General features: G+C 56.2%; 1 protein-coding gene across 1 annotated transcript in view; it reads right to left on the bottom strand.

Moving 5' to 3' along the window:
- ASXL2 (ASXL transcriptional regulator 2) overlaps nt 1-12068 on the bottom strand; it is a 98958-nt gene extending 86890 nt beyond the window's left edge. The window contains exon 1 of the mRNA XM_084514032.1: nt 11844-12068. Within this exon, the coding sequence (XP_084370158.1) occupies nt 11844-11900 (57 nt within the window). The 5' untranslated portion in view covers nt 11901-12068. The remainder of the gene's footprint in view (nt 1-11843) is intronic.
- Nucleotides 12069-12740: the final 672 nt, after the last annotated feature.

Genomic DNA, 12740 nt, shown 5'->3' with positions numbered 1-12740 from the left:
GAGGTGGAAAATGCCCTCACACAGCCCTTCAGAAAGAGGGGATCTCCACACAATGAAGCATTTCACACAGAAATGGGTCTGCTACAGACAGCCAGGCACTTATGACATGAAGCCCCCATGCCATGGTCACTCCAGAGCACTCCCAGCAGCAACAAGGGGGGCGCAGGGCCGGGCCGAGGGGCCTGACCTACATTGCAGAGCCTTCCCCGCTCAGCCAATTAGCCAAACACCATCCAAGGCTTTAACCAGAAATGAGGTCAAGAAGGAATGGGCGATTCTGTGCCATCAGAAACCTGGTGCTGTTAGACAAACCAGTGCTCACCGCCGTTTTTCACAGCGTTTAGGCCCGTAGCGCATCACCCCACTTCCAAACGTGTCTGAGGAAATAGCAGCGAGAAGAGGCAAGATTCAGACGTTGTGTTTCACCCCAAGGACCTGGTGAGGCACATGCAGAGCATCAAGTCAAGAGAACACAGGGCCAAGCAGCTCCAAGAGGTGCAGGCCTTCCTTCTGTGGAGTCCCCAGTGGGGTGGTGAGGCAGAAGGTGAGCACTGACCCAAGAAATGGCATGGTGCTGCTCTGCAGAGACAGAACCTGGCTCCAAAATTGTCTGTGAGCAGTTCAAGGACACAGCGGAGCAGGAACTGAAGTACTGCTGTGAGTAAACCACTTCTGGATTCAGAAGCAGACGCCCATCAGCAAGACGGCTGCAGCCTGATCCTGCCAGACCTCTGCCTGGATGCCCGCTAAGCTCAGCTCTACGTGAGGAAAGAGCACTGACAGAATTATATCGACCTCAAACGCTGGGAGAAGCCTGAGTCTGTGACAGAGAACATGAGAAACAACTCTCTCTACCAAAAAAAAAAAAAAAAAAAAGAAGAAAAACTTAAAGCTTTTGGACCTAGCACTTACATGCCTTGATTTAGAAACAGGGGACGGGAATAGCACCTCCGAGGTGTGGGCTTGAATGCAACCTGCTGCCAGCAGCAATGTGTATAAAGGAGGGGAAGGGACCGAAGTTATAGGGGACTAACAAGGAATGCTTTCAGAAGTTCCCTGTGTAACCTCTCAAGGTTCGGGAAGGCCGAGGAGCTGCACAGCAGTGACACAAGGAGGTCGCAGTGGTTAACCAGACCCTTGCTGACCTACCTGCACCTGGCTGTGTTCTGGCTCTGCCACAGCACAGAAATTCAAGTTTGGATGCAGAATACCACAAAGCTGTGATCTGTGCAGACACACACTTCAAATATACGTGGCCCTAAAAGCTCCCAGTAAGTATTTGTGCAAGGTATTTGAGCTTAGGCCCCGTACCTGTGAGCTGTGGAAGGAGCGTGGGGCAGCCAGCGAGGCTCTCCCAGCGCAGGTCAATGGTTCCCAACAAGAAGCAAACCACAAAGCAAGAGGAGAGTAAACACCAAGCGGGTCAGAGTCCCGGCACCCTGTGTGCAAGCAGCCCAACGAGGAAGTCTCAAAAACAAACAGCCACGGGGGGCAAAGAGCAGCTCGCAGGCAGCTCCTGCAGCAGCCGGGAGGCTCAGCGGGCTGACCGGGGGCACACAGGGGAGCAGGGGGCTGCTAAACCCAACATGACCTGCTGCTAAACTCAGGAGTTTTTACTGAAACTACTGCCAAGAAACTGCATTTGTCTCAAGCCACTGAGCCACTAGCACAAACTCCTGCGAGCTGAGGGTCCTGATGCTGGAGTCCTGCACCCCAGGTGACATCTCCCTTCCTCCCGGCTGCACGAACACGTGTGCGGGCAAAGTGGTAAACAGGATTGGGGCCCTAATCCAAGCTAAAAATACCTTTTCTATTTATTTATTTATTAAGGGACCAGATCCGTTTTAGGATTCAGTTTGCCAGGCAGCCTCAAACACACACGTGGCCCTGCTAGAACAGAAAGGGGCCAGCACCAAGGCAGGCGCAGTCCCGCACCTCTCCTGCCCCGAACACACCACGAGGACCCTCAGGGAGCAGCCAGCCACCTTCCCATACCCACTCCCACCCCATTGCAGGGTTTGTGCCATGTGGAGCCATCGCAGGCCCTTCACCCATCACCTGGGACCATGTCCTCAGCTGGCAGCCTCCAAGCAGCACCACTGACAGTAGGCAGAGTGCTGCTACCTGCAGAGCCTCCAACTGAGAAATCATCTTCAGGCCCCAAGGTCACTGCACGAGCAGTGCTCAAGGTGGTTCAGCTTACCTGAAACATTGAATATTTATTGCCAGCAATGAGAAGTCTTCTTTTTTCAAGCACCATGTCAGAACTCCACCTTGCCCTAGCTAAAACTGTTAGCAACCAAAAGAACCTCAGCACTGCTTAACTCCTAAAATTTGTCCTCAAGTAACCAGAAACAGGGTAGGATTACCAACCATCTTCCTGTAGTAGAGTTACTGTCTTTGTGTTCTTTTATCCTTGCTGGAAAATGAGTGTTCTCTTCCCCACCAGTCAAAGAGCTGCAGAAGAGACCTCGGGAAATTCGGTGCCACTGCCCTGAGAGGCAAGCAAGCACCAAAAGCCTCCACGTGAATGTGAAGAGCTGACGATGAGGCTATGTGCCTGAACAGAAACATCTCAGAACAAACTCCAACAGCTCCTCACAGCCCCATTCAAACCCAGCTGGACAGACCTCAGGCTGCAGAAGCCTCCTGTGGCTGGGTGCTGGCACCGTGCTCCTGCTGCCTGCCAGCACCCCCCGAGCTGCTCGCAGTGCTCAGACCCGCCTGTCCTACCCCAAACCATGGCTGTGCGCCTTCCAGCTGGAGGTTTCTGAGTTCCAGTGTGCATGTTTTGCTTTAAACACAGCAACCAAGGCTTCACAAGGCATTATTTGGGCTGTAGGGCCCCGTGATACCCCTTCAGCTACGCAGGAAAGAAGTGACCAAAAAGTCAGATGCAGAGAAAGCATCTGACTTCTGCAGAGAAAGGACAACCAGGCTTCACGCAGGACACCCACATCTCACAAGATTTCTCTCTAAGACCACAGAAACCCCTCAGGAGGGCAGAAAGTGCACAGGACACCTCCCCTCTCACCTCTGCACAGATCCAGCAGAAGACAGGAAGGTCTCTGCAGCTGCTGAGGTACCCACGAGATGCAAGGACAGAGATGTGACCCTGAGAGCCCGTGCACAGGGATTTCCACATTCAAATAACCAGGGAAGACACAGGTAAGTGACCCGAACCAAGGCAGCTCTCCTGCAGGATATTGTTTTTCCACATTCCTTCCCCTACAGCGAAGGGGAAACCTGAACACTCATTCTTTCCTTCTAAGACTGGAAAACATTCAGCAGTGCACAGCTCGAGAGCAGACGTTAGCTCAAGGAGACAGGAAGCCTCAGCAGCCTGGAACATCCAATGGAAGGCATCTGAGGCACATCAGCTGCTTGGTTAAGGAACGGGAAATATGCACAGAGAACCAGGTAAATCAATCCAATTAATTAATGGGGTTAAGAGCTCACCCACAGCTCCAAACCTTTGTCAGCAGAGAGCTGAGAGCCCCCTCCAGCAGGCACACAGTCAAGTACTGCCCAGCTAAGGAAAAGAATGGAAAAGGCATTTTGTGAGCCTGTTTCAGGGGGTACTCAAGGACTGGAGACACTGATCAGCTGGGGTTGTGTGGGTGCCTTGCCCCTGGCTTTCAGGTTAGTTACCTACACATCCTGAAGCAAGCAAGGAGGCCCAAACGTAGAGGTTCAGGTGCTCAATCAGGAGGCTTTCTAAGACATGCTTGTTTATTTAGTGAAAGGAAACCTGAGTTCGGGCAAGAATGAAGTCTTCCTGATTAAGGATAAACTCGTTACTGCCATTCCAACTGCACTTCTGACACAAGAATTTTGTTGAGCAGCTTTAAGAACCGAGGTTTGCAGGCTGAGCTGGAAACAACGGCAGGGAGGTGAGCAGGGGGACTCGGCAGGTTGTAGACCAGGTGAACCTTAAGGTCCTTCAAACCCAAACCTCTCCAGGATTCTCAAGATCTTACGTGGAAGAGAAAGAGGCTTTGAAGTGATGCTTCACACCAACACCTCAAAACCAAGATAAGCAGCTTGTGAGACTTGAATCTCAGCTGAAACCTTCAAACCTGGCTGTTCAGGGACAGTCGGCCACAGCCTGCACCAAAAGCTGGGCTTTTCCTGCACCCTACCTGCCGTGGGCTCCTGACACGACAGCGACAGGCCACCTCCAGCCCCTCACCCTGCTCTGCAAGCTACTTCTGCAGAAGTCACCCAAAGCACGAGGTGTTGAGAGATCTGTGGCACCCCCCAGCTCCAACCCTTCTCGTTACAGCCACAGATGGAGAAGCAGAGCTCAATGAAGCGACTGCCATCGTTCAGCAGGCTGCTGAGGAGCCCGCTGCCTGTCATGTGGGAGCAGGAACATGGAAAAAAGGCAGTGAGATGCGAGCATGGCTTTCCAGTTACTTGCTGAGGTCTGTTCACATTGCAGAAGCCACAAGTGGCAGGAACACCAGCCTGCTGCAGCTCCCCAGCAGCCACAAATCCCTCAAAGTGCTCAGTTCGTACGTCACGTGCCAGAAGGAAAGAGGGGAAAAAAGGAGTAAGTGGGCTCTGGTGATCTCAGGGGATGACATATTGGGGCAGGGAACGGATGGGGCTCAGAAAAAAGGTTCTGAACAGCAAAACCGTAAAGCCATAAGAGGGAATGTTTATTGCTGCCTCTAAGAGGTTTAAGAGCCAGTTCGGATTTCCCCACATGGAAAGGGAGAGAGAAGAATTTGCCCTAGCAGAACTTGGGTTGCATGACTTGTCTGATAAAGAGCAGGGCATTTTTTGAGCAGCAGGGTGGTGATCAGCAGGCCGGCCTCACCTCCATCCCTGCAAAGGTGATGGCTTCGACACTGCCTCCCACAACATCCCTGAGAAGAGGATCCTGGGGTGCATTGGAAAAAACATGGCCAGGAGGTGATCCTGCCCTGCTGAGGCCACATCTGGAATAGTGCCCAGTCCCAGGCTCCCCAGTTCAGAGAAGATGGTCAAAAAAGACATCACAGAGTCCAGGGAAGGGCCTCAGAGATGATTAAGGGTCTGGAGCATCTCCCATAGGAGGTCAGGCTGGGTGACCTGGCTCTGTTCAGCCCGGGGAAGAGAAGACAGATGATCTGATAAATGTTTGTAAATATCTGAAGTGCGGGAGGCAAACGGACAGGGCCAGGCTCTTTTCAGTGCTGTGCAGCGACGGCACAAGGGGCAATGGCCAAAAACTGGAGCACGGGAAGTCCCACACAGACACACGGGTAAGAATTTCTTCACAGCGAGGGTCACAGAGCTGGGACAGGCTGCCCAGAGGTCGGGGAGGCTCCTTCTCTGCAGGTCTCCTTCTCTGGAGGTAGCTGAGACCCACCAGGCTCAACCTGCTGTAGGAAACCTGCTTTAAACAGAGGGGCAGGACTCGATCTCCAAGGGTTCCCCACAATCCCGTGAATCTTACCAAACTTCTATCCAGAATCCAACAGGTCGGTGCACTCAGACCCTAGCAGGGCCAGCGCAGTTGTGTGGAAGGAAAACAGCGTTAAATGTACAAAGGCACTGAAAGGAGCTGCAGCAGAGCAGTGACGATGAATTATTTCGTGCTCCAGACAATGATGTTTCAATCTGGAAGTTCAGCTCCCACCCCACAGGAGCTGCACCAGTGAGGTGACGTCCGCAGGACTTCCTGCCTGGAAGCAGCAGCTCCTAAAACCAGAGGGCACCGAGCAAGGGCTGCTCGGATGTTTGCACATGGGCCTGCTACGGAGCCACACGATATCCAAGGATTGTCCATACGCACGGCAGAGTTTGGGCTGGCTTCAGAGCACCACAAGCAGGAGGCGGGTACAGCTCTCACACCCAGGTTCTTCCAGTTGAGCTTATCTGAAGATAAAAGCAGGCTGAACCTACCTGAGAGCTGGCACTGAGATCGTAATCTCCTTCCAACTACACTTTGATACACTTTGACATAAAAACAGAAGTCTTTGGGTTTTAAACACAACAAAAGCCAGGTAGGCACGTAACCCAGCTGGAGGAATAGCTCCATCCACGCTTTCTGAAGCTGCAGCGTTGACAGGCATACAGCCAGTTCTGAGCAGAGAAAGAAAAGCTTCACACGGATCTGAGAAGGATAAGGAGCTTTAATGAGGAGCTTTATCGTGCACATTTATCATCATCACACCATATCTGTCTTAGGAAGAGCCAAACACCCCATTGATTGCAGCATCAACACACCGAGCTCCTACACATCTCCTGGAGGGCACTCAGTACGAGCACCTGACCACATCAGACCCGAGGACTTCTGCACGAGAAGAGCAGCCTGAGCCTCTGCCCCTAATTTCATCCCAGACCCTTGTGCCTGGCTCTCCAGTCAGTTTTGCACTGACCTTGTCGCCTGCCTGTGTCTCACCAGCTTGGTTATGGAGAAATCACACCAAAATCCTCATTACAGGCGAGGTGAGGAACACGCAGTGCCCCATCCTTCCCCAGAGACAGCCACCCCGTCACACTGCTCAGCAACAGCCCACCTTCTGCTCCAGCACCCCAGCACCCAGAGGCAGCTCCCCTGGCTCCACACACAGCTCGGGACCTCCAGAGCAGGAGGGGATTTCCAGGGATTTATCACCCTGCGAGTTCCACAAGCCCGTGCAAGCCTTCAGCATCCACAGCTCCCTGCAAAGGCAAGTCCCACAGCTCACATCTCCTCCCGCGCCCCGAACGAGGAGCTGGTGGGTGGCATCTGACGCCCCTGGACTCCTGCCCTGGAACAGGAGGGTTCCCCTCAGCCTCTTTTTCCTCCTCCTCTAGAGGAATTCAGGTAATCTCACTGCCACAGCTGTCGAGCCATCAGCTCACGTGGTTGTCCTCCAAGTTTTCTTCTCCACCGGGCTCCACCCAGAGCAGCAGTCACACCTCACTACTCCCATGCAGCGCGGCGCCCTTGGAGGAGCAGCAGAAGGGAAGCAGCAGGCGCAGCTCCTTATCTCACTCCTCACATTTCATTCGAAGACTATCAATAACCAGGACGGCGTTTCCAGCACGCCCCAATAACCAGGGCAGCGTTTCCAGTACACCCCACTCGAGCTGCCCCATTTGGGAGATGAATTCGGATCGGGCTCCGCGACGATCCCACAACAGCAGTGTTTAAGGGAGAGAAGGAAAATAGGACCACGTGTGCTGGCTCTGTGCATTTCTTCCTCCAAAGTAACCGCATCCACACCGAGCTGGGTGCTACCCAAGGGGGAGGTCTGTCCTCCTCAAATCTGGAAACCAAACTGCCTTCTGTTCCCAAACACCCCCGTGGAGAAGCCTCACACTCGAGGTGCACAGGACGCGCTCTCACACCTACCCCCAGCTGGTTGGAGACCCCCGCGTGTTGCAGAGGTCCTGGTGCTCTGGCAGCCTCAGATACGAGCTCCCTGAAGGAAACCTGCAGAGCTGTAAGCCTGGATGAAGTTAGAGGAGAGAGACCAAGCAAAGTACATCCAGGCTGCACGTTGAAAGCAGTATCTCAGCTGCGTTTATGGCTTTAAATAAAGAACACAAAGAAAAACTGCTCAAGATCCTGAAGCATCCCTTGGTCCTTTACCTTAGGGCCATTTACCTGAGGACCATTCAGAAGATACCTTTTTCTGTTAGCAAAGACAGCTAACTGGATGCAGTTATACCCCAAAAGGCTCAGAAAGCCTCACCAGCAATGAGCCCAGAAAGCACTTTTCTTCTCAAAGCCAGCAGAAAGACTTGTGCAGGCACAAAGCAAGCACACAGAAGTTTACGCCAGCTTCAATCCTGTTGATTTCTCTCCGGACAAGGTTTGAGGTCCTCCCACAGCACTGCCTGAACCCATTTGGTGCAGAGGACACAGGAAGGCCGAGCAGGCAGGCACCTGCCCAGCTGTGACCAGCGGGGATTTCCCCAGGGTTTTCACACCACAAGCCGTGTCCCCACTGCCACCCAGGGGGACCCCGGGGTCTCATGGCATTACAGTGCTTTGGGGACAAAGAGGGGACCCCCAGAGACCACCAGGTCCAACCCCCTGCCAAAGCAGTTCCCCAGAGCAGGCTGCCCAGGGAGGTGTCCAGAAGGGCCTTGGATATCTCCAGAGGAGGAGACCCCCCAGCCTCCCTGGGCAGCCTGTCCCAGCGCTCTGGCACCCTCCCCAGGACGATATTTCGCAGGTAAACTGGGCCAAAACCCAGCTCTGATTCACAGGGCAACAGCTGACTTCACAGGAAGGTCTTAAAAAAAACCTGTCAAGATGCAGGAAGAACACATCCGAGTGCCATGGTCCATAGGAGAGGGTTTTTGTGGGACAGAGCAGCCAAAGCCACGGCTTCTCGTCCCTGGTGAGGCTGGTCTCACCCCTGGACGTTGGTCGAGGGCTGGCAGACAAGCAGTGACATTACCTGGGGGATTAAAAGCCCACCCGCCGTGCCACGGGGAGCTCCACCCAAAATAACCAGGGCAAACCTCGCCAGCCGTGGCTATCAGCTCACCTCACGAGCTCTGATTAATCATTGAGCTCTCCGCAGAGCCACCACCTCTCTTAAATCCAGCTCTGCGATTCCACGGGAAGGGCCTGCTGGGCTGCCAGCCCTCCTCCTCGCTTTCCTTCCCTAATTAATTCATTTCAGCAGTCCTCCAGGGGCCTGAGCACTCAGCCACCACCTGCATTTTGTTCCCAGGTGGAGCAGGGACAGGCTGAAGGCAGGCACCCGAAGCGAGCTGTACCCAAAAACCTCAGTGCTGTCTGCGAGGCCGTCAGCTCCTTCCAGGCTGTCTCCAATTAATGTTTCACAGACTGCTCTGAACTGCTGCATATTTCTGCAGCAGTCTTTGAACCTTTGTGGACTTTCAAGTTTCTGTATACGAGGGAGCAAACGGACTTGCAGCCAGCTCCTGTGCTCAGAGCCTCCTAATTCCTCTCCCCGGAGCATCACACCCTCACGGGCCCAGTTTCCCTGAAGCCCCCCATTTGTCCCCCCAGCTTCCCGCTTGATTTTACCCTGCTGCCTTTTTGACTGGATCTCCAGACACTGCAGGAGCTGCTGTGAGCAGCAGCACAACCACCAGCACCATGACAGAGCTGACGGCTGTGCCTGAAGCATCCTCCACAGCACGGCTCTGCTCCTCCTGCCTCACCAAGCGCCTTCTCTCACCAGGTTCTCACCCTCCGAAGCCAACAGAAGGCAGTCTGGCTGCACAGGAAGCCAGCACGCAACAAAAAAACACAGTTATAGCAGCTCAAGCTCCCAACAGGTAGCACGAAACGTGGCGTTTTGCACTCCTAGACGGGCAGATGATGAGCGGGGTGGGAGCTTTTACAGGAGACAGCCTTGGGCACCGCGCTCCTTCCACCCTCGCGGTGCTCCTGCTGCCCCCAGCTCCGCGCGGCAGAGCCGTTCATTCCGTCCGCTCCCACCACGACGGGGACTTCCCACGAAAAACAAACACCCGATTTCTTCACGCCTGGCACGTGACGCCTTCCCCTGCGCAAACAAAGCGCGGAGAGGGCCCGCTCGTGGCTCCTGGCCAGCTGCAGGATCGCTCGCCCGGGTTTGGCCGGGCCCCCGGCACGCCACCGCGCCCTCGCTGACCGCACGCCGTCGCCTCCACAGCAGCAGCAGCAGCAGCAGCCCCGGGAGGATGCACGCAGCACGCAGGGAGCTCCCCGTGGCTCTCAGCTCCTCGGCTCTCCTGGCAAGTTGTGGCACAGGAACCATGCAGAGCCCAGCCCCTTGTGGCACGGGGCAGCGCGGCGCTGAGCTGCCCATGTAACGCCGCAACTCCTGCAGTCAGCCCCTTCGACCCCAGCACAAAAACACGCATCCAAACGAGCCCAAAGCAAAGCTGCTGCAGATTTGCTCTGATGTCTGCACCTGCTCAGCCAGCCCCCGTTACGGCTGTCTGAGCCCCGCAGCTGCAGCCGCCCGTTTGAGCTCAGCCATCCCCAGGCACCATGAGGTGAGGAGCAGGGTTCCTGCCTCAGATCCGTCTGAGGGACAAATTGAGCCCAGGCACTGACATCCAGTGCAGTTTAAGAACACCCCAAATGGTCACCCAGCTCTGAAGGGCTGAGGTGTAACCCTACAGACACACACCAGTTCTGAGGGGCAGCCCTAAAACCATTTGGTTTACCAACACCTTCCAGCAGCACACACAGTTCAGCACACCGCAGGAAACACCTGATTTTTGGTAAATCAGCTCTGTGCCACCGGTGTGTCCCTGCAGGGTTTGCTCCAGCTCAGAGACACCCGCTGCAGTTATCTTAAACTCAGGCACCGCACAGCACCCGCTGCTTCCCTCCACGAAGCTTTCTGCTTTAAGTGCAGGGCCACGCAGCCGCTGTCCCAAGAAAAGTGGCAAGCGAACAGTCAACTGCAGCTGCACGTCTGCTGAATGAGCCAGGAAATAAGGAGGAGGTTGTTTATCAACAGTGACTTCCTCCCTGAGCGCGCTGCCCTCGTGGGGCACGCTTCCCTTACCTCCCGCTGCAGTCCTGCTCCAATTCATGGATGTAGACAGAAAAATGGGCACAGATTAAGCCCCACCGAACCAATCCTATCCGCACGCGTACCCGCTGCCCGCCCATCACGCAGAAAGGCCACTCGTCTGTCACCTCCCACCATTTTTCAAGCAAACCCTGAAATATCAGGGCAGATTGAGGAGATTTGGCACCCCCCAGCACGCTGCCATCCCCTGTGTCCTGCCCGGGGGGGGCTCCCGTCTCCAGGTAGCTCCTGGGAAGCCCGGGCTGGCAGCAGGCCCCTCCAGCAGCACGGCAGCGGTGGTTTCCGCCTGGTTTAGCTCCCCGAGCAACCCACGGTGATGCAAGAGAGAGCAGGGCCGGCCCCAGAGGAGCATCAGCGCTCAGCAAACCCCTGAGCGGGGTGACACAGCTCGCCAGGACAGCTGCCACCAAACCCCCACGGCCCCCAGCCCTCCCCCGGCAGCTGCCACGCTCCTTCCACCCCCCACGAGTGGAGCTGCGAGGAACTTCGCTCCTTGAACAAGCACAGAGGCACAAACCACTACAAGAAAGACCCACAAGGTGTTATTTCAAGCTGGAGACACAGGGAAACTTTTCAAAGGCTGAAATTGGAGCTGGACCAGAATATTTTAACATTCCTGCCGAAGACACAAGGAGAAATATTGGCCAAAAGGGAGGTTTGGGCAAGCATTTGCTCAGCTTTTCCTCGTTTCAGCACTCTCTGCCATGAAACCAGATACACAACCCGTGGTAACACATCACCTCCAGACTGATAACTTTCAGAGCAGCTTTTTAAAGTATGTAAGTTAGCCTTTGACTGGCTTTTTGGAACAGAGCAGTGGATGGAGTGTGAGCAGCAAGCCACAGTGGTGGAAAGAGATTCGGTTACAACCAAAAAGTTGTAGAAAAGAACAGAAAAAAGTTCCACATTTGCATTTGCTGTGTGCATTGGCGATTCTGCCATTCTTTATGAAAAAAAGGAAAATAGATATATTACAGTAAAGACATATTAATGGGTATATATGTAAATATAAACAGAAACGTGCAGAGGAGCTGGTGCCCACCTGCGGGCCACACCTCACACTCCTAAAATCGTTCCCTGCATGGCACCTCCTGCTCAGAGAGCCCCCAACTCGGTGCCCTGCACCCTGCACGGCCAAATAAATCAGATTTTATGCAGATTTTGTGCTCGCAGGCCGCACCCGCAGGTGCCCGTCCCCCTGCACCTCCCCAGGCCCAGCTTTAACCCCCCCCTCCTCGGGGACGCGCCTGGTTTAACCCCAACCCCCCCCACACCCCCCAAAACCCCCCCAGGCCCCGTCCCCGCGCCTCACCCAGGCCCCAACTCCCCCCCCCACCCCCCCCGTACCGTGCGGGCGGCCTCGGCCCAGGTCCTGCCCTTCTTGCGGCGGCCCTTCTCCCTCATGTCTGACGCGGCGGCGGGCTGCGGGCGGGCTGCGGGGGGTGGCTGGGGCTGCGGGTGCCGGGAGCGGTGCCGGGGGCGGCCGGCGGGGCGCGGAGGCCGCCCTAGGGCTGAGCGCTGCCGGCCCCTGCGCCCGCCGCCGCTGCCATGTTGGGCCCGGCTCCCAGGGGCCGCGGTCATGTGACCCGCCCGCCGCGGGGCTCCGCCCCCTTCTGCGCCGCCGCGCGGCGGGGGGCGGGGTCTAAGGGAGGCGGGCGGGGCTTGGGGAGGGGCGGGGCTTAGGGAGGGGGAGGGAGGGGCGGGGCTGGGAGGGGCGGGGTGTGGAGGGGGCGGGGGTTTCTTTGGGGGAGTGGCTTCCAAGAAAGGCCGGTGGGCGCTTTTGTGAGGGGGCGTGGCTTATAGATAAAGGGGCGTGGTTTCTGGTGACGTTTTACGTAGGGGTGGAGCTTCTCCGTGGGTGGGCGTGGCTTCTTCTGGGGTGTGTTCACCCTGGAGGCGTGGCTTCCGTTGGTAGGGGTGGGGCTTGCGGAGGGGCGGGGCCTCGTGCTGCGCATGCGCGCTGCCCGCCCTGCCCCGCCCCTCCCCGCCTCCAGCCAAGGGCCGCGGCCCCAACCGCCCCCCCCGCCCCCCCCGCCCCTCCCCCACTGCCACCCACAGCCCCCCCCCGGGTCCCCTCCCCCACCGCCACCAACGGCTTCCGGATCACATCTCCCCCCCCCCGGCCACCAACTGTCATCAGCTCCCCTCCCCCATCGCCACCACTGACCCCCCCCAGCTCCCCTCCCCCCCCACCATTGACCCCCCCGTTCCCCTCCCCCATTGTCACCCAGTGCCACCACCTCC

This window comes from Aythya ferina, assembly GCF_964211825.1.
Source record: "Aythya ferina genome assembly, chromosome: 3".
NCBI classification, from domain to species: domain Eukaryota; kingdom Metazoa; phylum Chordata; class Aves; order Anseriformes; family Anatidae; genus Aythya; species Aythya ferina.
The sequence above is the reverse complement of the archived record's forward strand: the minus strand, read 5'-3'. Positions and strand labels throughout refer to the sequence as shown.